The 27,979-nt window shown below is 37.8% G+C and overlaps 1 protein-coding gene across 4 annotated transcripts in view; it reads right to left on the bottom strand.

The window, feature by feature from the left end:
• The window catches only part of WDR7 (WD repeat domain 7), a 354,664-nt gene that overhangs the window by 243,145 nt on the left and 83,540 nt on the right, over nt 1–27,979 (bottom strand). For all 4 annotated transcript variants that reach the window (XM_036874819.1, XM_036874818.1, XM_036874817.1 and 1 more), the window contains 2 exons: nt 6,908–7,677; nt 5,505–5,593 (listed from right to left, as the gene is read on the bottom strand). In XM_036874819.1, coding sequence (XP_036730714.1) covers nt 5,505–5,593; nt 6,908–7,677 — 859 coding nt within the window. The remainder of the gene's footprint in view (nt 1–5,504; nt 5,594–6,907; nt 7,678–27,979) is intronic.

The following is a 27,979-nucleotide window of genomic DNA, read 5'->3' as shown; positions in this document are numbered from 1 at the left end:
GAGGAATAAACACATCCACAACTGCTGCAGAATTCAATACCCTTATCTAAACGATAGAACGAAGTGGGCAGAAAAATCAGCTAATATATGCTAAACTTGAATACTCTTAAGCAACGTGACCTGACATTTATGAAACACTCCACCCAACAAGAGGAGAATACACAGTCGTCTGAAGTGCACACAGTATACTGACCAAGAAAGACCATATTTAGGGCCATAAAACAAGTCTCAATATTCAAAGAATTCAAACCATACAAAGTATATTATCTGACCATAAATTAGAAATCAATAGCAGAAAGATCCTTGGAAAGTTCCCAAATGTTTGCAAATTTAACTCAATAATAAATTACTCAGGGATAAAAGAAAAAGTCAAAAGAAAAAGTCAAAAGAAAAAGGAAAAGGAAAACATATCGAAATATGTGGGATGCTACTAAAGCTGTACTTAGGGGTACATTTGTAGTGCTGACTGCCTATACTAGGAAAGGAGAAAAGTTTTATATCCATGACCTCAGGTTCTACTCTAAAAAAAAAAAATTAAAAATATAAGCAAATTTAAAGCAAAAGAAATGAAATAATAACAAGCAAAGCAGAAATAAATGAAATAGAAAACAGAAGAACAACAGATTAAAAACTAATGAAACCAAAAGCTGGTTAAGAACTATAAAACTGCTAAGTTACTAGCTAGACTGATCAGGAAAAAAGAGAAAAAACATAAATTATGAATAATAGAAATGAGATAGGGGATGTCATTTCAAATTCTACAGATATGATATTGAAAGGAAAATAAGAGAATATTAAACAACTTTTTGCCAATAAATTTGACACAAATTACCAAAGTTCACCCAAGATGAATTTAAAAAAAAAAAAAAAACCTAAATAGCTCTGTATCTATTAAAGCATTTAAATTTGTAGTTAAAAAATCTTCCCATAAAGAAAACCCTATGCCCACATATTTTCACTGGTGAAACCAATCAAACAAGTAAAAAATAGTATCAATTCTACACATGCCCTTCCAGAAAACACAAGAAAAGGGATAACATCCTAAGTCATTCTGTGAGACTAGCATTATCCTGTTACCAAAACTGAACAAACACATTATTGAAATGAAAAACTCTAGACCAAAATCCCTCATGATCATACACATAAAAACTCTTAACAAAATTTTAGCAAATTATATCCAATAATCTATAAAAAGGATAATTCATCATGACCAAGTGTGATCTACCCCAGGATTGCAAGGTTTTTTTTAAAATTCAAAATTCAATGTTCTTGGACTTATTGAGAAAATAAAGGAGAAAATTCATTTGATAATTTCAATAGATGCAGAAAAATCATCTGACAAAATCTAACATCTGTTCATAATTTTAAAATCTCAGCAAACTAGGAATAGGAGGGAACTTCCCCAACATCCAGCTCATCTAAGAAAAACTTATAGCTAATATCATACTTAATAGTAAAAGACAGAATGCTTTATCCCTAAGATTGGGAATGAGGCAAGGATGTCTGCTCTAACTTCAATTCAACATCAGTAAGCAACCATCAAGCGTAAAAACTTTTTAAAAATTAATAATAACTGGACTTCCCTGGTGGCACAGTGGTTAAGAATCCGCCTGCCAATGCAGAGGACACGGGTTTGAGCCCTGGAACGGGAAGATCCCACATGCTGCAGAGCAACTAAGCCCGTGTGTCACAACTACTGAGTCTGCGTTCTAGAGCCCACGAGCCACAACTACTGAAGCCCGCATGCCTAGAGCCCGTGCTCTGCAACAAGAGAAGCCACCGCAATGAGAAGCCTGCACACCACAATGAAGAGTAGCCCTCGCTCACCGCAACTAGAGAAAGCCCATGTGCAGCAACGAAGACCCAATGCAGCCAGAAATAAATAAATAAAATAAATAAACTTATAAAAAAAATTAATAATAACAGCATATTGAATCCAAAGGAAGTGGGAGAAGTAAAGAGCGGAATTTAGTGAAACAGGAAAAAATATGCATTAGAAAGGATAAACAAAGGCACTATGGATTAAAAAGATTGATAAAGCCCCAGTAAGACTGATCAAGAAAAAAGAAAGCTACAAATGATTAATATCAGGAATAAAAATGGAGACATCACCACAGATACTACAGAAATTAAAAAGATAAGATGTTATCTTTTCAAATGCAAACACATTTGAAAATTTAGAACTGGAAAAATCCCTAAATATGTACTAAATGAAACTGACACAAAAATAAACAGAAAATCTGAAGTTCTATAACAATGAGAGAAACTGAACCCAGAATTTTACAACTCCCCACAAAGAAAACTCTAGGTCTAACCCCAGCAAATTCCACTGCACATTTATGAAATAATTAATGCCAATCTCACACAAATTCTACCTAAAAATGGAAAAGGAAGATTCCCCAATCCATTCGCCGAAACTTGAATAAAGTAAAACCTTACATAAATATTAGAAGAAAACGTTTTCCTAAATAAAAAATATTAAATTAAATGCAACAACATATAAGATAATAATACATCACAAGATTGGTTTCATTCTGGAATGCAAAATTGGGTTGTAAATTCATCACATTAATAGAGTAAAAAAAAATATATAGTCACCTCAATAGATACAGAAAAAGCATGATAAAATCCAACATACATTGATGATAAACATTTTGCAAAGGAACAGAAGAGTTAATTTCTTAAATTATCTGTAAAAGCATATAGGAAATATCATGATTATGAAATCTTAAAAGTTCTCCCTTTGATACTGGAAATAAAAATGTTGTTCCATATGATTGTCCATATGATCAAAAGAATCTACAGAAAAGTATTACCTTTAATAGGTGAATTTAGCAAGATTCTTTGATACAAGGTCAATATACAAAAGTCAACTGCATTTCTATATCAGGGGCACAGAAAATGAAGAAATTTAATATCAATTAGATATTAAATAGAGTATTTTAAAAATCTAATATCTAGGAATAAATCTAACAAAAGAAATATAAGACCTCTACATAGAAAACTATACAGAGTTATGATAGCTAAATAAGACCTAAATAAATGTAGAGATATATCAAGTTGATGGATTAAATGGGTGAACCCCACTAAGATAATAATTCTCCCTAAAATGATCTACAAATTCAATAAAATCGAAGTTAAAATCACAATAGGTCTTTGTGACAATAATAAAACAGTTCTAAAGTTTATACTGAAATTCAAAAGGACAAGAATAGTCAGGACATTCTTTAAGAAGAACAGGTGGGAAGACTTGATCTATTAAATATTAAGTCTTATTACAGAGCTACAGTAATTAAGGCACAATGATACACAAACAAATCAAAGTGCTCAAACAGCTCAGAAATAGACTACTATATATAAGGACATTATATTTATGACAAAAATGGCACTGCAAAGCAGTGGGGAAAGAATCATCTCTTTAATAAATCATGCTGTACCAATTTTGTATGTGGAAGTAAAATCAAAACAGGACCCCTGCTTCACATAATACACAAAATTAAGGTCTAGGCAGATTATAGACCTAAATGAGAAAGGTAAAATAAGAAAGCTTCTAAAAGAAAATACAGAAGAATATCCTCATACCAGAGTAGAAATATCAGGGTAATTTCTTAAATAGGACACAAAAATATTAATCAGGAATGAAAATACTGATATGTCAGATATACTAGCCATACCAAAATGGCTAAAGTGAAAAACATGGAAAATATTAAGTGTTGGCTAGGATATCTTACCAGCTATATATGAGAGGTCTCACTGATCCATATCCCAGCTAACACAACGATTTCCATCCTTTTCCCCTTAGCCAGTTTGATGGATGTATATGTCTCTCACTTAGGAAAACATGCTAACATTACCCACAATTAAAGCTGAAGATAAATATATGCAGAAATTCCACTTTTGGTTACATATGCAACGGAAAAGCTTATAATATACACTAAGATTCAAATACAAGAATGTTCATAGCAGAATTATTTATGAAAATGAAACACTGGAAATAATCCAAATGTCTATTGGCCAAAAAATGGATGAAAAAATTGTGGTCTATTCATTCATCAGAATAGTATACAGCAACAAAATGAACAATGAAAATGAACAAACTATAGTCACGTGCAACAACACTGATAAATCTCACAAAAGTAGCCAAACACAAAAGAATACATACTCCATGACTAACTGAACGCATATAAAATTCAAAACACAGGCAAAACTAAATCATAGTGTTTAGGGATTTAAACTTAGGTGGTACAACCATTAAGGAAAGCAAGGAAATGATTTCCTAAAAGTCAAAAGATAGTAGTTACCTTTGGAAGAGGAAGGTATACTGATTGGGAGGGAACATGTAGGAGGCTTCAGGAGTACTGGTAATGTTCTATTTCTTGTCCAGGGATATAGTTACATGGGTGTTTAGCTTGTAAAAATCACTGAGCTGCATATTTGTTTTGTGCACTTTCCTGTGTGTATTTCACACATACACAAGTATAAGTTTATCTAATTAAAACTTTTATATAACTTCATATAGAATATTATAAAATGAGTATAAAGGCTTGATGAGAGGACAGGGGAATAAGAGGGGTTACCACATGGGGCTGGAAATGAAGGATAGGAGTGGCATAGAGAGTGGGGGGAGCTTATCTTCCATAATGAGAAGCTACGACACAGTACCTAAAACTAAAAACCAAGCATACCATTTAAGGATATTAAAGTAAGTACAAACTATCAGCTAAGAGAGCAGAGGACTTGTTCTAGGAAAGAGAAAAATTGTAGGCATGAAGTTGGAGGCCTATTGTTCACCAAACAAATCTTGCAGAACTGTTCACTGACTCTTTAAAACCTTAAACAACTTTTTTGAAAAAAGAACATCCTACAATGTCACCATTTACAAGCAGAACCTTCAACTTAGCCTAAAGGAAAGCTCTCTAAGCAGAAGTGATTCCTCCCTGAACTCTGATTAGCTCACTTGTCAGTCTTAAAATGAGTGTAAAAGAAAATAAAGGAAGAAAAACTCAATCTTTCTTCTATCCCCTAACAAAACAAAAGCTACAAACAAAAAGTTAAAGTATATAATGACTAAATAAAAAGAAACTATTTCCACTGTGGATTACAATGCATGAACTACTGGCAAATGACACAAGAACAGCTACAGTATGGAAATATGAATTTAAACATTTCTAAATGTAGTTTAAAAAATAGACATAACTTATAGACTCAAGATACACACATTAAGGCACTAGCATTGTCAAGTTAAGGTGCCCCTAATGCATAAAAATTAGGCCAAAGACAGTACAATAAAATTATGTGAAATACGCTCATTTATCAATTTCTAAATAAATCTGATTTATTTTTAACTAACATCTTAATTATCCATATTTACATCTGGAATATAACAACTTTTCTCTATTTAACAATCTGAGACAAACAAAATGTTATGATTATACATTAGCTATGCCTCCTCAGTTTCTAGAGCTGAAATGTCATGTCAATTACTTAACAAGATTTAATTTTACCTTGTTTAATCTGTCCTTGCACAATATTACTGGAAGTTGGAGGAGAACCCCTTGCCTTAGAAAGGTCTGGGGTGCCTGGTCTAGGTGGCCTTTAAAAAGAAGAAGAAAATACATGTATATATACACATTCATAGTTTCATAATTCCAGAGCCATTTAAAATATTAAGCTTTCTAGTTCCAAGTGAATTGCAAAAGAAACACATAACAGAACATTTTCAATTTGCTGTTCCAAAAAGATAGGGGTGTTTTGTTTTGTACCTATTAACATTTTCCATTTCAGATTTTAATACAGAAAACTAAATGATTAACAAATAGCAAGTAAAAATTTTACATCTACAGTTTATGCTTTCAACTGGTTTAAGAAATATTTATGAACACTTTAATCTACTACCACTGACAGATAAATATCATCACTAACCCTTCATTCTTCAGTATTAGCATGCTGATAATTCAGTCCACCCCATATCATTGGTCCAAATGAACTTATGGAACAATATACTGAGTTTCAAAAAATTCAGCCCTAAAATCTGAAAAAGGTAATAAGGCATTAAGAAATCTTCCACTCCACAGGCAGACTGTCCCCTTTTGAATTCCGGCCCTACCATTTACTACTTGTGTGACCTTGGGCAAGTTACTTCACCTCTCTGTGTCTCAGCTCTATCATCTGTAACAAAAGGATAATAAAAGTACCTACCTTATAGGGGTAAGGGCATTAAGGAGGTAACATCTGTAAAGTGCTTACAACAGAGCCAGACAGTAGGTAAGTGCTACTTTAGTATGTTAGATTTAAAAAATCCTAAATGTGGTCAGCTCTCAATAAAGTATAATAAAACTAGAGTTTAAAAAGTTGTCTTCATGACTTCTGGAAAATGAGAAATAGCAACTCAGGTTAAATATGTAGAACTATTAAAAGAATACTTTCCTGCACTTTAAAAAGTTGTTTCCTCTTTTCCCATTGAGAAATTCTGACTATACTTCTCACAAAATGCTGAAGCCAGCCACTGAACACTTACCATTCATCACGTGGGTCACACATTTTAACCAAATATACAATTTGAATTAAATGTTAGTGCAAACTGTAAATAGATATATTCTAAGATTATATTTACTGAAGAGCTAGTCTATAATTTGTTAAAGCTGAACTCTGACCTACTCCCTCATTCTAAGTTTTTTTTAAATAGCTACTAAGTATGTCTGAGTATAGATAAAACTGTACAATTTGATTATATTTTAAGTCATGCATGTTGTATTTAAAATTTAAAGGGGAAACACTGAGATGACACAAAAATGCCAAGGTGTGTAGAGCCCCCCCCCCCCAAAAAAGGCAATAAGAAGTGACAAAAATAAAACAGGTTTCTTTTTTTTTGAAACATAAGAATAAAATCAAACTATCATGGTCACACCTGGTAGGGCCCTTCTTCATATGATCACCAATAAAAGTTGCATTGGTCATACTCATTAAGGTATTTGCCAAAGATATGATAGACAGGAGATGTTGTGTGGTGACGGCCCGGGACACTCCGTAAGTTCCCTTTCCTATTCCCTCCGTTGCCAGCAGCTTCCTTCCTACTTCTGCTTTCCCATGTGATAGTTTACAAGCAGCCTGATTATAACCAGGAAGCATCAGTGACATATGACCTCCTCTCGATAAGAGGCCGAACGATACTGTGCAGTGGGGTTTCAGCATTCCAAGGCGATCAAGACAGACTTCATCCAGAACATCATTCAAACCCCAGGCGTGAAGGCAGGACATGAACAATTTTGCGGTGTCCATAGTCAGATTATATTCTAACAGGGTCAGTGGCTTAGATTTGCTGGCCCGATATTCGGGATCACTTTCTTCCCGCCTCTGTCTCATTATCTCCTCATCCTCCTCTTCATCATCAAGGAGATGTTCCTTTATGTTCTCTTTGATAGTTTCTTTCACTTGTTGGAAGAGAACTGCTGCTCGTTTTCCAGTTAGAAAAGAGCCCCCTTTGTCTGAACTGCCAGATGCTTTTTGCAGATTCTCTGGGGAAATAAGCGCAGTATTCGGCCTAGAGGCTTCTTCAGTCAGGAGTTGAATAATCAACGCTTCCACATCAAAGAAAAGCACATGTATGTCCGGGTCTGTTAGGTTTGTCTTTATTGCTTGAACCATCAGGGAGTTATGAGAATATTTAGGTAAATTTCCCTGCAACAAATATTTTTAAAAGATGGCTATAATTCAAAGTATTTAATTTCATGCATTCATTAATGAACAATAAATAATCAAAGGGATTTAAATGCTTATTAAGCTGTCTTTTTAGGTATCTATATCATTAAGAGTAACACACTAACTTTGCCAATCAGCAGCACGTAAAAGATATGAACTTAAACAATTAGAAGAACTTTATGCTGAAACAATTATAAAACTGTCAATTAATCTTTTTAAAAAAAGAAAATGAAAGTTAATTATTGAAGCAGGAAGTCTTTTTACTCATAGAACAGATTAAAAATTGTTTCAATAACTTACATGCAAATTCTACCTCTGAGAATGTAATACTACTGTTCCACCTGAAAGAATAATGCATTCATCACAGCTACTCATCCTTTTAAGTTGCTGCACCATCAAATTCCTCCTTTTTCACTTTACCTTCAATCTCTCCCTATCCGTAAATTCTTCTCCCTCAATAGAGAACATGTTCAAGTCTACTTAGAGTCTTTAAAAGTGTTATCCTTTGACCATGTTCCTTCTTCTATTTCTTTCCCAGTCTACTGCCCCTTTTAGCCACATTTAAGGAAAGTAGTAGACTAATCCAGCGGAAACTTTTCAGTCCCTCTCCTCGTTAATCTCTTTGCAGTATCTCTGACCATATCCATAATCTCTGACATTGTTGATTTTGCTAAGAGAGACAGAAAGAGAGAGAAAGTATAAAAAGAGCTTCCCAGAGAACACCTTCTTAGTGAGCCTTCTAATTCTGACCACCCTTCTCAGTCAGCTGCGCTGAAAACTCACTCTTTCTCCCGTATTAGAACTATCACCTGTATGCAGGCGGCCCCCTAATCTCCATCACCAGCCAGACCAGCTCCTGAAGGAGCTTCAATCCTGCAGTTCCCACGGCTTGTATCTGGATGTCCCACAGAACCCTGTGCTTAATCTGTCCTAATCTCCACCCTCCCACTAAACCTGCTGCATCTCCCACACCATTGGTTGAGAATCATTCTTCTAATCTATCCCCACCATCACCATCACTATGTTCAGACCCTTATGTCCTCTCCTCTAAACAGGCTTCACTGCCCCTAGTCTCTCCTTACTCCCATCCAGCCTCCACAGGCCACAAGACTGCTTGCTGAAGAACAAATCTAATCATATCACTCTTCTGCCAAACACTGCCATTACCATGGGTTATTAACAGAAATGGAAAATACAAAATTAAAACTAAATCAAAGTATAGGTGAATAGATCTCAAGATGAGAAAGGACTTGCCAAACACACTTAAATTTAAAATTCACTACTATAAAAAGTTAAGGCAAGTAAGAAATAGGAAGAAAAATGTGCCAGAAATAGGACTAATGAAGTTATAATCTATATAAAAAATAGTAATACCAAAATAAAAGAAAAGGGAAAAATACCATAAAGGTCAAGGGCAATTCACAGTAAAAGAGACAAATAGTCAAGGAATATAAGGGAAAACCTACTCAAATGAATTGTCGAGGAAATAACAATTAAATAACCACAAGATACCACTTATAAAATTAGCAAACAGTAAACACGAAAAAAATACTTAGGCAGGAGTACAATGAAAGTCAGACCCACACACTGCAGGCATGAATTTAAATAGAGCCTTTTGGAAGAGCAATTTGGCAAAACACATCATGAGCCCTTAAGATTGTTTGATCCAGTACATTTATTCCTAGAACCCTATCCTAAATAGTCAGAAATACAAAGACGTTCAGTGAAACAGTATCCATTATTTTAGATTGAAAACAACCTCAATAATCCAACAATAAAGAAATAAATAATTTAAACATAACCATGTAATAAATATTGTAATCACTACAAATCATGCTTCCTGGGCACATTTAACCACATGGCAAAATGCCCATGTTCCAATTTTAAGTGCGATAAGATTACACATGTGCACATACGTACACACACACACACACACACACACACACACAATACAACAGAGTATAATTGTGATTTCATTTATTCAATGCCCAAGTATGCATTTGAGCACAGTGACAAACACTGGAAAGAAATACATGAAAATGTTCATAGCAACCACTTTTTGTGATAGAGTCATATCAGATTTACATTTTCTTCATATTTCCATATATTTCTTAAATTGTATATAATCAATATGTATTATTTTCATAATTAGAAAATAATGCTCTAGGATAAAATGCAAAATCCTTCAGCACAACATTCAAGCCCCATTACAATTTGATACCAAATATTTTCCAGCTATAACAAAAAGGCTCTAGCACCATAACCACACTCCCTCACCCATTAATCCCTTTATTTATTTCTTTACACAAAATATTCCTCTTTGCTCTACTCCAATCCCTTCTCTTCCATCAAGACCCTAATCCTCCCAGGAAAGTTAGTCTACAATGAACCCAGTTCCCATAACATTTTCTATACTATATATCACAAACTTGTAAGCCCTGGCTATATTTATATAATTAGTTATTTTATGTATTTACATTTTCCTGTACTCTACAGGAACTATACCTTACTCATCTTGTGTAACCTCATGCGTATCAGAGTACCTGGCAGAATGAACAAAGAACATAAAAATCTTTACAAAATTATTTTAAGTGGCTAATCAACTCTTCACTCGTAAAATTACACTAAGTCCCTTTAAATGGCCTATCTTCTGTCTCAGTCCTCCTCCCATCTGACTATGTTCCTTTCCAGCTTAAGAGGCTTCAACAGCATTTTATAACCCAAGGATAAAATCTTCGTAAAGACTTCTTTGCAAAGCACAAAACAGCCTCCAAAACAGACTGCTGCTGACTCCCCCAATTCCATCTCTAACCACAACCCTGCATCTTCTACTGAAACCAAATTAAACCACTTGTGCCTTCCAGAACCATGCAGTTGCAGACATTTGTACCTTTGCATTACTTATGCCAGGATCATGCTCCTTTCTCATTCCCACTGCTGCCACTCAAGTCATACCTCTATTCAACCTTCAAGAAGTCACTCAAGTGGCTGCTCTTTCAAAAATTATTTCCAGAATTATCACTAATTCTGCTTCCTTTGTATAAACCTCTGCTCTGAATTGAATAAATGGTATTTAAAGGAAGGTAGAAAATAAATATTATTTCCATACTATAGCTTAAGAACCTAAGGTGCATAAGCAGTAATGATAAATTTACACTACACAAAATATGAAGTAAAAAAAAAAAAAATCAAGACTTTCTGAATTTCATTCCTCTGTTTAACTCATTCATTCCACATTTACCTATGTTTGTGCAAGGCACTAAGGACACAAAGATAAATAAGACGATTTTCTAGTCATGCAACTCAAAACTAACAATAATGACATTACTATGTAGGATGAATGGTACTACAAATAAAGGGCAGTTGGAAGGTACAATAAGAAACACAACAGAAAGGGACTTCCCTGGTAGCTCAGTGGTTAAGAATCTGCCTGCCAATGCAGGGGACACAGGCTCGAGCCCTGGTCTGGGAAGATCCCACATGCCGCGGAGCAACTAAGCCCGTGTGCCACAACTACTGAGCCTGCACGCCACAACTACTGAAGCCCGCACGCCTAGGGCCTGTGCTCTGCAACAAGAGAAGCCACCGCAATGAAAAGCCTGTGCACCACAACGAAGAGTAGCCCCCGCTCACCGCAACAAGAGAAAGCCTGTGCACGGCAACGAAGACCCGATGCAGCCAAAAAAAAAAAAAAAAAAGAAACACATCAGAGAAAGAGAAAGTACCAACTCCACCTTGGGTGATCAGGGAGAACCTCACCAAAGGGATAACTTGAGGTATGCAAGGGCAGAAAGATAGCAGGATGTGAAAAAGCATAAAGGCAGGAAACATCACAGGATGGGTGTTGATGTTGATGACCAAGACAAAGAATGCAAGGCATGGTTCATTGAGAGCACAGATGTCCACACTAAGGCTTTGAACTTTCTCTTGCAGGCTTAGGAGCCATTAAAACAGTGCTTCTCTCAGAACACCAGGGATGCTTGTTAAAGTACAGGTTCCTGGGCCTGATATCAGACCTGAATCAATGTCTCTTGGAATGGATCAGAATCTGCCTAATGAAACCCTAGATGGCTTTATACAGCAAAGTATGAGAGCTCCTATCTAAAGGCTTTAAGAAGGGGAGTAACATGATTAAATTTAATTTTATAACTATTTATCCACCAGCAATGTTGGCTGAAAAGAAGCAAGACCAGGATCATGAATATAAACCTGGAGGAAACAGAAGCCATCCAGATGAGGGAAGATAAAAGTATGCAATAGTACTGAAAATGTAGAAGATGGGATGGGTTGAAGGACGCATACGCTACTGTTTTATTTCTCACACCACCATGCTTCGTATTTCCTTTTTCAAACACTAAATGTGTAAGGTCAAACACTATGCTTAGAAGATGGCGGTGTGGGAAGACGCGGAGTTAGCATCTCCCCACAACTAGGGCGCTTGCTGGCCGCTGGTGGGGGACTCTGACACCCAAGGAGATGGGAGGAACCCCCAAGTGAACTGGTAGAACGTGGGGGACTGAGTGGGGACGAGAAGGAGAGACCATACAGGATTGGCGCCCCTGAGGCTGGGGAAATCAGGAGAGGCAGGCGGGAGGGGCCCTCAGGAGGAGTGGGAGAGGAGCAGAGGCTGTTTGCCCCACCCACCTAGGCACAGGGAGCCTGCTGAGCTCCCAGGCTAGTCCCCTGCCCTCCAAGGCCCCACCCAGACCACGTGGATCCTTCGGGGCACAGGAGGCAGGCAAGGGAGATCAGAAGAGGCAGGGGGAGGGGCCCTCCGGGAGGAGTGGCAGAGGAGAGGAGGGCGTTTGCCCTGCCCACTCCAGCCCAGGAAGCCTGCTGGGCTCCCAGGTGAGGTCCCCCCAACCCTTGAGACCAGGTGTGGGGGGCAAGCCTGGGCCCCTTCTGTTCCTTGAGCCTAAGCCCCACCCCCCCACAGCCCCCAGGGCCTTTTCCAGCCCTGGGGGTCCTGAGCATAGGGCCCACCCACCGCCCAAACCTCACTCTTGCTTACACCCCGCCCTCCACAGCCAAGGTGTTTCCTCCCTTTTTTTTTTCTTTTCCCTCCTTTTTTACTATTGTGGTACCAATGTACCTTCCAGCTGTTGATTCATCTATATTTTTATTTTTATATTCTTTCTAACATATCTGTTAGTTTCGTAGTCTAATTTTATTTTTTACTTTGTTATTGCTTTTTTTTTTTTTTTGCCACCCCACACGGCTTGCGGGATCTTGACCCCCACATGAGCTAGGGGTCAGGTGAAAGCTCCTGCGGTGGGAGCTCCAAGTCCAAACCACTGGACTAACAGAGAACCTCAGACCCCAGGGAATATTCATTAGAGTGAGGTCTCACGGAGGTCGTCATCTCAGCACCAAGACCCAGCTCTACCCAACAGCCTACAAACTCCAGTGCTGGAAGCCTCAGGCCAAAGAACAAGTAAGACAGGAACACAATCCCACTCAGTAAAAAGAATTAAAAAACAATGAGGTGGCAAAAAATACATCACAGATGAAGGAGCAAGGTAAAAACCTACAAGACCAAATAAATGAAGAGGAAATAGGCAATCTACCTGAAAAAGAATTCAGAGTAATGACAATAAAGATGATCCAGAATCTCAGAAATGGAGTGGAGGCAGGGACTGAGAAAATACAAGAAATGTTTAACAAAGATCTAGAAGAACTAAAGAAGAAACAAACAGAGATGAACAACACGATAACTAAAATGAAAACTACACTAGAAGGAATCAATAACAGAATAACTGAGGCAGAAGAACAAACAAGTGAGCTGGAAGACAAAATGGTGGAAATAACTGCCAAGGAGCAGAATAAATAATAAAGAATGAAAAGAATTGAAGACAATCTCAGAGACTTCAGGGACAACAGTAAACACATCAACATTTGAATTATAGGGGTCCCAGAAGAACAAGAGAAAAAGAAAGGGTCTGAGAAAATATTTGAAGAGATTATAGTGGAAAACTTCCCTAACATGAGAAAGGAAATAGTCACCCAAGTCCAGGAAGCACAGAGAGTCCTATACAGGATATACCCTAGGAAAAACACACCAAGACACATATTAATCAAACTAACAAAAATTAAATTCAAAGAAAAAATATTAAAAGCAGCAAGGGAAAAACAAAAAGTAACATACAAAGGAATTTCCATAAGGTTATCAGCTTATTTTTCAGCAGAAACTCTGCAGACCAGAAGGGAGTGGCAGGGTACAGTTAAAGTGATGAAAGAGAAAAACCTACAACCAAGATTACTCTACCCAGCAAGGGTCTCATTCAGATTCAATGGAAAAATCAAAACCTTTCCAGACAAGCAAAAGCTAAGAGAATTCAGCACCATCAAACCAGCTTTACAACAAATGCTAAAGAAATTTCTCTAGGCGGGAAACACAAGAGAAGAAAAAGACCCACAAAAACAAATCCAAAACAATTAAGAAAATGGTAATAGGAACATACATATCAATAATAACCTTGAATGTAAATGGATTAAATACTCCAACCAAGAGACAAAGACTGGCTCAATGGACACAAAAACAAGACCCATATATGTGCTGTCTACAAGAGACCCACTTCAGACCTAGGGACACATACAGACTGAAAGTGAAGGGTTGGAACAAGATATTCCATGCAAATGGAAATCAAAAGAAAGCTGGAGTATCAATATTCATATCAGATAAAATAGACTTTAAAATAAAGACTGTTACAAGAGATAAGGAGGGACACTACATAGTGCTCAAAGGATCAATCCAAGAAGAAGATATAACAATTATAAATGTTTATGCACCCAACACAGGAGCACCTCAATACATAAGGCAAATGCTAACAACCATGAAAGGAGAAATCGACAGTAACACAATAATAGAAGGGGACTTTAACACCCCACTTACAACAATGGACAGATCATCCAAACAGAAAATATATACGGAAACACAAGCTTTACATGACACAATAGACCAGATAGATTTAATTGATATTTATAGAACATTCCACCCAAAAGTGGCAGAATACACTTTCTTCTCAAGTGCACATGGAACATTCTCCAGGATAGATCACATCTTGGGTCACAAATCAAGCCTTGGAAAATTTAAGAAAATTGAAATCGTACCAAACATCTTTTCTGACCACAACGCTATCAGATTGGAAATCACTTACAGGAAAAAAAACTGTAAAAAACACAAGTACATGGAGTCTAAACAGTGAGCTACTAAATAACCAAGAGATCACTGAAGAAATCAAAGAAGAAATTTAAAAATACATAGAAACAAATGACAACAAAAACACGATGACCCAAAACCTATGGGACGCAGCAAAAGCAGTTCTAAGAGGGAAGTTTATAGCAATTCAATCTCACCTCGAGAAACAAGAAAAATCTCAAATAAACAATCTAACCCTACACTTAAAACAACTTGAGAAAGAAGAACAAAGAAAACCCAAAGTCAGTAGAAGGAAAGAAATCATAAAGATCAGAGCAGAAATAAATGAAATAGAAACGAAGAAAACAATAGCAAAGATCAATAAAACTAAAAACCGGTTATTTGAGAATATAAGCAAAATTGATAAACGCTTAGCCAGACTCATCAAGAAAAAAAGGGAGAGGACGCAAACCAATAAAATTAGAAATGAAAAAGGAGAAAATCACCACTGACACTGAAGAAATACAAAGGTTTATAAGAGACTACTACAAACAACTATATGCCAATAAAACGGACAACCACAAAGAAATGGACAAATTCTTGGACAGGTTCAATTTTTCCAAGACTAAACCAGGAAGAATTAGAAAATATAAACAGACCTATCACAAGTAATGAAATTGAAACCATAATTGAAAATCTTCCAACAAACAAAAGTCCAGGACCAGATGGCTTCACAGGGGAATTCTATCAAACATAGAGAAGAGCTAACACCGATCCTTCTCAAACTCTTCCAAAAAATTGCAGAGGGAGAAACACTCCCAAATTCATTCTACGAAGTCACCATCACCCTGATACCAAAACTAGAAAAAGATATCACAAAAAAAGAAAATTATAGACCAATGTCACTGATGAACATAGATGCAAAAATCCTGAACAAAATAGTAGCAAACAGAATCAAACAGCACATTAAAAGGATCATACACCATGATCAAGTGGGATTTATCCCAGGGATGCAAGGATTCTTCAATATACATAAATCAATCAATGTGATATATCACATTAACAAATTAAGGAATAAAAACCATATGATCATCTCAATAGATGCAGAAAAAGCTTTTGACAAAATTCAACACCCATTTATAAAAACTCTCCAGAAAATGGGCATAGAGGGAACCTACCTCAACATAATTAAGGCCATATATGACAAACCCACAGCAAACATCATACTAAATGGTGAAAAACTGAAAGCATTTCCACTAAGATCAGGAACAAGACAAGGATGTCCACTCTCACTACTCTTATACAACATAGTTTTGGAAGTCCTAGCCATGGCAATCAGAGAAGAAAAAGAAATAAAAGGAATACAAATTGGAAAAGAAGAAGTAAAACTGTCACTGTTTGCAGATGACATGATATATATATATATATATATATATATATACACATATAAAGTCCTAAAGATGCTACCAGAAAACTACTAGAACTAATCAATGAATTTGGTAAGGTTGCAGGATACAAAATTAATGCACAGAAATCTCTGGCATTCCTATACACTAACAATGAAAGATCAGAAAGAGAAATTAAGGAAACAATCCCATTTACCATCACAACAAAAAGAATAAAATACCTAGGAATAAACCTACCTAAGGAGGTGAAAGACTTGCACTCAGAAAACTATAAAACACTGATGAAAGAAATCAAAAATGACATAAACAGATGGAGAAATACATCATGTTTTTGGATTGGAAGAATCAATATTGTGAAAATGACTATACTACCCAAAGCAATCTACAGATTCAATGCAACCCCCATCAAACTACCGATGGCATTCTTCACAGAACAAAAAATTTTACAATCTGTATGGAAACACAAAAGACCCCGAATAGCCAAAGCAACCTTGAGAAAGAAAAATGGAGCTGGAAGAATCAGGCTCCCTGACTTCAAACTATACTACAAAGCTACAGTAATCAAGACAGTATGATACTGGCACAAAAACAGAAATATAGATCAATGGTAGAGGATAGAATGCCCAGAGATAAACCCACGCACATATGGGTACCTAATTTATGACAAAGGAGGCAAGAACATACAATGGAGAAAAAGACAGCCTCTTCAATAAGTGGTGCTGGGCAAACTGGACAGCCACATATAAAAGAATGAAATTAGAAGATTACTTAACACCCTACACAAAAATAAACTCCAAATGGATTAAAGACTTAAATGTAAGACCAGACACTATAAAACTCTTACAGGAAAACATAGGAAAAACACTCTTTGACATAAACCACAGCAAGATCTTTTTTGACCCACCTGCTAGAGTAACGGAAATAAAACCAAATATTAAAAAATGGAACTTAATTAAACTTAAAAGCTTTTGCACAGCAAGAGAAACCATTAACAAGACGAAGAGACAACCCTCCGAATGGGAGAAAATATTTGCAAATGAAACAACAGACAAAGGATTAATCTCCAAAATATACAAACAGCTCCTGGAGCTCAATATCAAAAAAACAAACAATCCAGTTAAAAAAATGGGCAGAAGACCTAAATAGACATTTCACAAGGAAGGCATACAGATGGCCAAGAGGCACATGAAAAGATGCTCAACATCACTAATTATTAGAGAAATGCAAATCAAAACTACAATGAGGTATCACCTCAAACAACTCAGAATGGCCATTATCAAAAAAGCTAGAAACAATAAATGCTGGAAAGGGTGTGATGAAAAGGGAACCCTCCTGCACTGTTGGTGGGAATATAAATTGATACAACCACTATGGAAAACAGTATGGAGGTTCCTTAAAAAACTAAAAATTGAACTACCACGTGACCCAGCAATCCTACTACTGGGCATATACCCTGAGAAAACCATAATTCAAAAAGAGACATGCACCACAATGTTCACTGCAGCACTATTTACAATAGCCAGGACATGGAACCAACCTAAACGTCCATCGACAGATGAATGGATAAAGAAGATGTGGCACATGTATACAATGGAATATTACCCAGCCATAAAAAGAAACGAAATTGAGTTATTTGTAGTGAGGTGGATGGACCTAGAGTCTATCATACAGAGTGAAGTAAGACAGAAAGAGAAAAACAAATACCGTATGCTAACGCATACATATGGAATCTAAAAGAAAAAACAAAAAAAAAGGTACTGACGAACCTAGTTGCAGGGCAGAAATGAAGATGTAGGCAAAGAGAATGGACTTGAGGACACGGCGTGGGAGGGGGGGAAGCTGGGGCGAAGTGAGAGTAGCATCGATGTATATACACTACCAAATGTAAAATAGATAGCTAGTGGGAAGCAGCCGCATAGCACAGGGAGATCAGGTCGGTGCTTTGCGATGACCTAGAGGTGTGGGATAGGGAGGATGGGAGGGAGGCTCAAGAGGGAGGGGATATGGGGACATATGTATGCATATGGCTGATTCACTTTGTTGTACAACAGAAACTAGCATAGTATTGTGAAGCAACTGGACTCCAATAAAGATTTATTAAAAGAAAAACCAAAAAACACTATGCTTAATGCTTTGTACCTGCCGACACTAACTGGACTGAATGATACATTAAATTATATATTTATAATAATTACATTATATCTAATATACTATTAATATAAAAATTATTACTAACAATGATAGCTGCCACATACTAATCTGTTGCTATGACCCAGGTACTATACTAGGCATTATGTCACAGCAAAGGGTAAAATATTAGGTAGACAGACATGACACTAGGTCTGAGGGAATAATAACAACAACATTAGGTAAACACAGTCCTTTAGTAAATACTGTCTTTCCAGTAAAAATCTACAAAATTTTTTTAGGAGAAAAAGAAACCATTACTACCGAAGAGTAAAAAAATTAGACATGTTTGATGAGGAAATTATTGAAGCAGCAAGAGTAGCTTGAAGAAAAAAAGGCCAGAGTGAGGACACAAGGTTGGCTTTTAAGCTCCCTCCTCTGACGTCAACCACATGTGTGCCCCTTTCAGCACCCGGGATCACCCCAGGTGTCCGTCTCTTTCTGGGAGGTGTGCCAGCAGACAGCCTGTGTGCTCAGACAACTGAAAGGTTATCTAGTGTCTGGTACCATGGTATCTGGGTGTGACTGTGTGCAACTCCTCTTATCAACCTCTTGGTCCTACTGATTGTGTCACTGTGGCAAAAACTGTATCTAATAGCAATCCACAGTCAGAAAAAGAGAGGGGAAAAAGAAAGAAAGAAGGAAAACAACAATGAAAGCAGATGAGAAGAGACCAGAGGGAGACTGAAGGAAAGGAGAGAAAATGTCTCATCCCCATGTCCTGTAGGTCAACTATAATTTCTAACATCACCAACTCCTGCATATGACCTGTAATGCCTGACAATGGGTTTTAATGACTTCACAATAATAAAGTCTCATTACCACAAAATATAGATATCCAGCAAAGTCGTGAAGGTAACATTTTAACTACATGCATGAAGATGACAGAGTTGATCACTGATACGTGTGGTATCTAGTATGTTACACTAAGATTAGCTAATGGAAAATGAACAAAAACATCTACCAAACTCCAAGGGCCTCTTGGCTTAATCATAAGATATACACATCTAGAGCAAACTAACTCATTCGAATCATCTTATGTTCCTAACAACTTCAAGGACAGGCCATCTGATCCTGGAAATTCTTTAACAGGAATGTTAGTATATTTGCTCTGCCACCTTTATTAAAGAACATCTGAAATGTGTGCTCACAAACTCATTTTTGCATTATCATGGAGAAAGATTAAATTCAATTCAACAAATATTTGTGAAGTACCCTTTTTATGCAATATGCTTGGGAGAAAATAAAGCCTCTGTACTTAAGGCAATAACTTAAAAACTTACTTGAAAAAGGCCAGCAGAAAAGCTAAATCATAAGGTATATACAAATGAAATGGTCTCAAATTTGCTAGTAAAACTCAACGGTAAATGTAAAACACATATACACACACTTTAGAAGCTAATAAGACAGATATGTTTGACATTTTCATTTCAAGTACTAAGCCTATTCTAACTTTATGTTTTCTGTGTAGAAGAAAAGACAGATTTAGCCATTTCAGATACTAAATAAGGAACCTGACTTAAAATATTACAGAAATGCAAAAAGAAGAAAAAAATTATTGGATTGCTTGCTCATCACTGAAAGTGAACCTGTGACAATCACATAAAGAGTAGCAGGTAAAATTGCGTCTCAAGTGAAAACCCAAGCAAAGTGACAGACCTATGATCATGAGACTAGTTTTTACTCAGGCACGGATATTTTTCCGCACACACACACACATGCACAGCATAGGCAGCAGCCTCCAGCAGCGATAACGAACAAAGCAAAGCGATATCACACAACCTGCAGAGGGGAAAACGCTGACATATCTTTGCTATAGCGTTCGTTGTTATTACATATCTGAATATATGCTAGGTTAAGTCATGTCTGCTGAAACACCTGATAGCTCTGTCCCCTAAAACCAGTGTTACAATAATATTTTAGCCTTATTTCATCTTATCCAATGACTAAGAGATATTTAAAATATAGGCAATAATTTTACTCTTGTGCCATTTACTTCAATGGTCCCAATTTAAAAGCTTACTTATTTCTGAATTGTTTTTTAATACCATAGTTTTGGGGACAATTTTTAAGATTACCTGGTAAAATAATTTATTATTTTTCCTGAAAGAGCCTTGAGACCAACCTATAATTATATCAAACGGTTCAGATTTCTACCTAAAGTTGATTTATGAAGTGAGCATTAAATATCGGCTGATTTTGATGCTAAAGTGTAAAGAAGAAAAGTGGATGATTTTTTAAAAATCTGAATCTGCTTTGAAACCAGAGATCAAGGATACTAATAATAAGACTAGGAAGTATTACATATCTAACACACACACACACACACACACACACACACACACACACACACACACACACACACATGCTTCTATAAATATCAATACTGGGTTCTAAAATAGAATACAAGAAAAAATATGTATTGAAAAATATTAAATAATATTTTATAAAATAATTAGGTAGATATCATTTATAATGCATGTTCTAAATAATTTTTAATTTCCTAAGTACAGTGTAAAGAACTAGTTTATTACCTACAAATATAGTGGTAAGAAAAATAATTTTACTCTTGATTATGGATAGGATTTTTATTGAATAAGAATCTTTAAAAGAACTTCTGAAATTCTGATGCATAATGTTAAATGCGTAAGTTTCAACAAATAAAAACACGCTGATGTCTTAATGTACTTCTAAAACATTCTAAAATTAGCTAAGGGGAAAAATCCCACCATCTGCTATTAAAAAAAAGTATGGTGTTAATGTTAATGATTTTAAGTATTAGGAAAAAGGAAGGAAGGGAGGGAATAAGGAAGAGAAAGAGGCGGGGGAGAGTGGAAAGGGAAACACAAAAAGTGTAACTATCAAGAAAATGTCTAAGGCTGAAATGGATATTTGGTGCCCTCTGCTGCCGTATTGCTGTTACTGAATACTAATGGTTAGGAAAACACAGCGAGATGAGCTCTCTCAGAGAATCCATTTTTAAGTTGGAATTAGACAATATACTTATTCTAAATATTTGATTTTGGATAGAACAGGATTTTAAGATTAGGTATGAATTACAATATACTCATTAGATTTGACGGTATTTCACTTCCTTTCATGTGTTTTCATTAACAAGTACATTAATAAGCATAAACCAAAGAGAGGTAGTTTAGCTATTGAGAGGTTTTAAGGTTTTATACTGTACTGTAATTTATTTCATGTGACATAAATGAAATGTAAATTACTCAAAAGTTAATTATAAGTGTTAAATATAAACACTTTTTATATTTCTTTTTTTTTTTTTTGGGTCACACTGTGCAGCTTGTGGGATCTTAGTTCCCTGGGACTAAGAAATATTCACACTCAAGCAGATCCTAGCTTGTTTCTAACCCTCTTCTCCCACCACTGCTGGCCTCGGCACACGTTGCACTATCTCACTATGCCCATACACCATCCCCACCCACATCTGCACGTGGTGTTGTCTTTGCCTGGGATGTTCTTGCCCACTTTTCTTCCTGATGTCAAGCCTCTACACAAATGGCTCTTCAGAAGAGCCTTCCCAACAGCTCTGCAGGTCAGTCAGCTCGTCTTCCTAAGTCTCTGTCGCACTCAGCTCATACAGTCTAGTCGAGCGCTCACCACAACGAACCGCACGCTTGTCCGCCACATCAGAGCAGGAACTCCTCAGTGCCACAGTCTGTTGGGTGTGGGTGTGATTAATGCGCTCTCCAACTGTTCTCACGCGTGGCCTGGCTTATCGTACGCACTCAATATGTGCTGAATGAATGCAACCAATCAATCAATCAGGAGTATTAAACAAGTGTGTGCTGAATACCTATTGAGATAAATGTTTTCAAACATGTTGCTCATTTAACTTCATTACAACCTTATTACACCCCTTCCCCACCTTAAAGTTAAAAACAAACGGAAGCTCAGAGGTCAGTCAGTCACACAGGTCTCATAGCTCATCAATGGTTAGGTTATGGGAGGAAACCCAGGTCCTCCTGTATCTGCCTGACGTTTGATTCTAGACATCAAGAGGTTCTCAGCGTTCGTTCTGTAGAGACTCTGGAGATGGAGGGGTGGGGGTGAGGGAAAAAGTGAGTCCACCCGACGTTAATCAACCTTCAAATACTGGTTCGTTCACAGTAATTCAGTGAACGCTCTGTGCTGGGCACTAGAGGCACAGGGAGGGATATCAGATGGTCCCTGGAGGAGCTCCTAGTCTGATATAAAGCAGTGGATCTCAGCCAGGGGTGATGTTTTCCCCCCAGCCCCAAAGGACATTTGGCCACGTCTGCAGACATCATTGTTAGTCACAATTAGGAGAGGGTGCTAATGGCCAGTGGGTAGAGGCCAGGGATGCCGAGAAACATGTTACAATGCACAGGGCAGCCCCCAGAACAAAGAATTATCCAGCACAAAATGTCAGTAGTGCTCAGGTCAAGAAACCCTGATACAGAGGAAATAGCCATGTAAACAAGTATATCTCCTTGCTTCCATATATTGGTACAAGACAATAAGTACCAGGATGGAAACATAAGCCAAGTGCCAGAGAATCTGAGAAGATTCAACTGACTCTGCTAAACTTAGCAGCACCACCTGAAAAAATTCAGAACCTTTGCGGAGATAATGGTCATAGAACTGAGGCTCCTGAGATGAGTGGGAGTTAGCTAGGTGACGGGCTCAGAGGGCAGGGGGCATGGAACAAGGCCACTCCAGACACAACAAATAGTTAGTACAGTTGACCCTTGAAAAACTCGGAGGTTACGTGCATCGACCCATCCGTGCAGTCAAAAATCTGCGTGTAATTTATAGTCGGCCCTCCAATATCTGCGGTTCCTCCATGTCCACAAATACAACCAACGCTGGATTGTGTTGTACTGTGGTGCTTACGACTGAAAAGAAATCCACGTATAAGTGGACCCGCACAGTTCAAACCCGTGTTGTTCAAGGGTCAACTGTATATACTACATTTACTGAAACACAGGTGAAAAAGACTGGGAACCAATTTACATTAGACTGTAAAAAACTAAAATCCTGATTTATGATGATGAATCCCCTCCTTTTGTCTCTTTTTTCTACCTCTTCCTTTATACCCATCCACTCCCCTGAGAAAATGTAAGTTTCACCAAGGCTAATTGCTGCTAGGTGATTGTTATTGAGGTGTGACTGTGATTAAGAAAAACAGGTATCTTTACACAAACTAAGAGGAGAGAGATGTGTGGAAGACAACGGAAAGATCTCTGAATATACAGGCACACCTCAGAGATACTGCGGGTTCGGTTCCAGACCACCACAATAAAGCGAATAAGATCACAATAAAGTGAGTCACATGAATTTCTTGGTTTCCTGGTGCATATACAACTTATGTTTACACTATTCTGTAGTCTATTAACTGTGCAATAGCATGTCTAAAAAATGTACCTACCTTAATTAAAAATACTTTATTGCTAAACAATTGTTAACCATCATCTGAGCCCTCAGGAAGTCGAAATCGTTTTGCTGGTGGAGGGTCTCCTCAACATCAGTGGCTGCTGACTTTATCAAGGTGATGGCTGCTGGAGGCTGGGGCAGCTGGGGCAATCTCTTAAAATAAGACAGCAGTGCAGTGTGCTGCGTCAACTGACTCTCCCTTCCATTAACGATCCCTTTGTAGCAGGCTATGCTGTTTAATAGTATTTTACCCACAGAACTTCTTTCAAAATTGGAGTCAATCCTCTCAAACCCTGCTGCTGCTTTATCAACTAAGTGTATGTCCTAGTCGAAATCGTTTGTTGTCATTTCAACAATCTTCAAAGCATCTTCACCAGCAGATTTCCTAGGAAGAAACCACTCTTTCCTCATCTGTTCAAGTTCTATCATGAGGTTGCAGCAATTCAGTCATATCTTCAGGCTACACTTCTAATTCTAGTTCTCTTGCTATTTCCACCACATCTATAGTTACTTCCTCCACTGAAGTCTTGAACCTCTCAAAGTCATCCATGAGAGTTGGAATTAATTTCTTCCAAATTCCTATTAATGCTGATATTCCGACCTCTTCCCATGAATCACAAATGTCCTATGGCATCTAGAATGGTGAATCCTTTTCAATTTACTCTGCCCAGATCCATCAGAGGAATCACCATCCGTGACGGCTATATCCTCACAAAATGTATTTCTTGAATAATAAGACTTAAAAGTCGAAATTACCCCTTGATCTGTGGGCTCCAGAATGGATGCTGTGTTAGCAGGCATGAAAACAACATGAATCTCATTGTACACCTCCATCAGAGCTCTTAGGTAACCACCAGGTGCACTGTCAACGAGCAGTCATATTTTGAAAGGAATCATTTTTTTCTGAGCAACATGTCTTAATGGCAGGCTTAAAATATTCAGGAAACCGTGTTGTAAACAGATGTGCTTTGTTGTTCCATTTACAGAGCACAGGCAGAGTAGATTTAGCCTATTTCTTAAGGGCACTAGGGTTTTCAGAATGGTATATGAGCATTGGCTTCAGCTTCAAGTCACCAGCTGTACTAGCCCCTATCAAGAGAATCAGCCTGTCCTTTGGCACTTTGTTTTTTTTTTAAACACATGCCTGTAATCACTTTTATTTATTTACTTATTTGTTTGTTTGTTTATTTATTTTTGGCTGTGTTGGGTCTTCGTTGCTGCACGCAGGCTTTCTCGAGTTGCGGCGAGCGGGGGCTACTCTTCCTTGCCGTGTGCGGGCTTCTCATTGTGGTGGCTTCTCTTGTTGTGGAGCATGGGCTCTAGGCGCATGGGCTTCAGTAGTTGTGGCACGTGGGCTCAGTAGTTGTGGCGCACGGGCTTAGTTGCTCCGCGGTGTGCGGGATCTTCCCAGACCAGGGCTCGAACCCATGTTCCCTGCATTGGCAGGCAGATTCTTAACCACGGCGCCAGCAGGGAAGTCCTCCTTTGGCACTTTGAAGCCAAGGTACTAAGTTCTCCTCTCCAGCTATGATAGTCCTAGATGACATCTTCTTCCAAAAGAAGGCTGTTTCATCTGTTGGAAATCCACTGTTTAGTGTAGCCGCCTTTGTAAATGATCTGGAGAACCTTCTGCAGCGTCTACATCAGTACTTGCACTTTTATGTTATGGAGATGGCTTCTTTCCTTAAACCTCAGCTTGAGAAAACGAAGTTTTCCTTCTCCACGTCAAAGCCAAGTGCCCTTCCCTCTGCCACCCTCTCATCCCCTGTGGAGCCCAGCTTCATCAGCTGTCTCCTCCCCACCCTGATTGTGAACCTGCCGCTCTCCACTGGCTCTTTACCCTTAATCCACAGACACTCTAACCTGTCTTCAAGACTGGATTTCCCTCTGGCTATTCTCCTTCTACTTCCCTTATCATACCAACTTTTCAAAAGTATTCCGCACTGGCTTCTTCTATTTTCACACCTCCCATTCACTCCTTAACCCACCACAATCAAGCTGCTGCCCCCCACATTGTGGGGAGACAGGTCTGAAAAAGGATACTAATGACCTCACCGACACACACGTTTCAATCCTTCTAACACTCAGCTCTTGCGTTTGACACAACTGATCACTCCACCCTTCTTGAAACACCCGATTCCCTGTTTGCAAGTCAGCACATCCTCCTGGTTCTCCTCACACCACTTCCTCTCCGCATCGTTTCCTCTCCCTCCCCTTCAGGCGGTATCCCCAGAGTCTATCTCAGCCCATTTGCTATCTCTGAAGGATCTCATCTGCTTCCACGGTTTTAAATGCCAGGTGTATGTTGGAGATTCCTCAATTTGTATACCCATCACCACACGCCTCCCTCAAGTCCCCCCTCCATTGTATGCAAAGCAACTCATCGTCACCCACACGAAACCTGTCCCTACATTCAATCTCACACTGGATAGAGCCATTTCTAGTCAGTCATCCAATCAGAAAGCCTGTGAGTCAATGAGTCAACCTCCCTTACGGCCTCTACCTAATGAATCATTAGGTCCTGCCAAATATGGCTCACAAACAATTCTTCAATTTAAACTCTCCTCTACATTTCCTCATATCTGTTATACATACTGGCTTTCAGATAAAATTCTGTTTGAGGGAAGAATTCTAATGCTAATTTTTTAAGTTTGAAAGCCACTGAGATAACGCTTTAGCGCCGTCACATGGTATGCATGGACCAGCCTCACCTCCCACCTCCGCCTGCCTCTCCTCAGCTGATCCTCCAGCGCTACAGAGCACACATGGCACTCTCCACCTCCCTCCCTGCATCTGCCATCCGCTACTCCCAGAACACACTGCAAGCCAGCTCCACCCGCCACCTGACTATATTCCACTCATTCTTCAATGTCCCCTCCTCCAAGAAGCCAGTCCTGATCACCTCAAGTTAGGCCAGGTTTCTGCAATACTTTCTGCATTTCCTCAGCCATCTCACTTACTTCACTGCATTGTATTTATCTGTTGATATTTCCTGAAGGTAAATATCATGTCTTATTCATTTGGACTCTCAAGGGCCTAACACAGCACCTAAGAGTCAATAAAAGTTTACTGAACTAGACTGATTCAATTATTTTCTAACAGAGGTTATAAAAGTCAGGAAGTTTGAAAATCTTTTATATGGTCCAATAAAGAGCAGATTTTTCAAGCATATTAGAAGAAATTATTTCTTACCGGAAGTACTAACATATTAATTTTTAGTCACAAATCTTTACACTTCTATCAAATTACTTCAAAATACCTTTAGGTTCCCAAATAAGAGTTAGATATAAAGTACCACACACAAGGGCTAGAAAGATCTGGCTGCCGAGGTCATAGGGTTTGATCTAGCTAGTGTTCCTATTCTCTCAGCAGTCTGCCATTGGATTTATTATGCGAGATAGTGAAATGATGGGGAAACGATGGTGAAGGAAATTTCTCCTTTGCTGTTTCTCACATTCCAAGGAAAAATAAAACTGTTCTGAATTTAAAACCATCACAGAACAAGATGGCTTTTTCTTGGTTCAGAATAATATGATGAATTATATTTAATATGAACTATGAATTCCATTTATAAATCCGTTGAACACCTATTGTGTGCAAGGCACAGGGCTAATAAGGCACTAGAGCCACAGGGCTTGTTAAGTTTCAGGAAGGCAAGTTCCCTTGTATGTGTCATTATTTGATGGTGCTATACAATGATCACCATAAATCCATTTGTTTCTAATTCAAGAATCCTTAAAAAGGAAAGAGAGCTAAATAAAAACCCTGTAGTCACCAAAAAATTTAGTAAATATGAACTAAATATGTAGTTAGTTTTGAGAGTTTAGTTTCATTCCTTAATGGAATAAGTCGTATTATATTCATAGTAACCTAAAACTCATTTTCCACAAACTGGAGAAAAAGTTGGTAGAAAATCAACCTGAGTTGGAAATCTTCAAAGCATTCATCCCAAACTCTATGAAATATCCGTGCCTGGTGAGTGCACACTCATGCACACACACGCACACACCAAGGAGCACATGCACTTACAACCTACATACACTGTACTTTCCTGTGCGTGTGAGAGTACTATGAAAGTGAGGCAAATATGAAGAAAGAATAACAGAATTAGGACATAAATACATTAGAGGAA

Source organism: Balaenoptera musculus, chromosome 14, assembly GCF_009873245.2.
Source record: "Balaenoptera musculus isolate JJ_BM4_2016_0621 chromosome 14, mBalMus1.pri.v3, whole genome shotgun sequence".
Lineage (NCBI taxonomy): Eukaryota > Metazoa > Chordata > Mammalia > Artiodactyla > Balaenopteridae > Balaenoptera > Balaenoptera musculus.
This window is presented reverse-complemented; position numbering and strand designations above follow the sequence as displayed.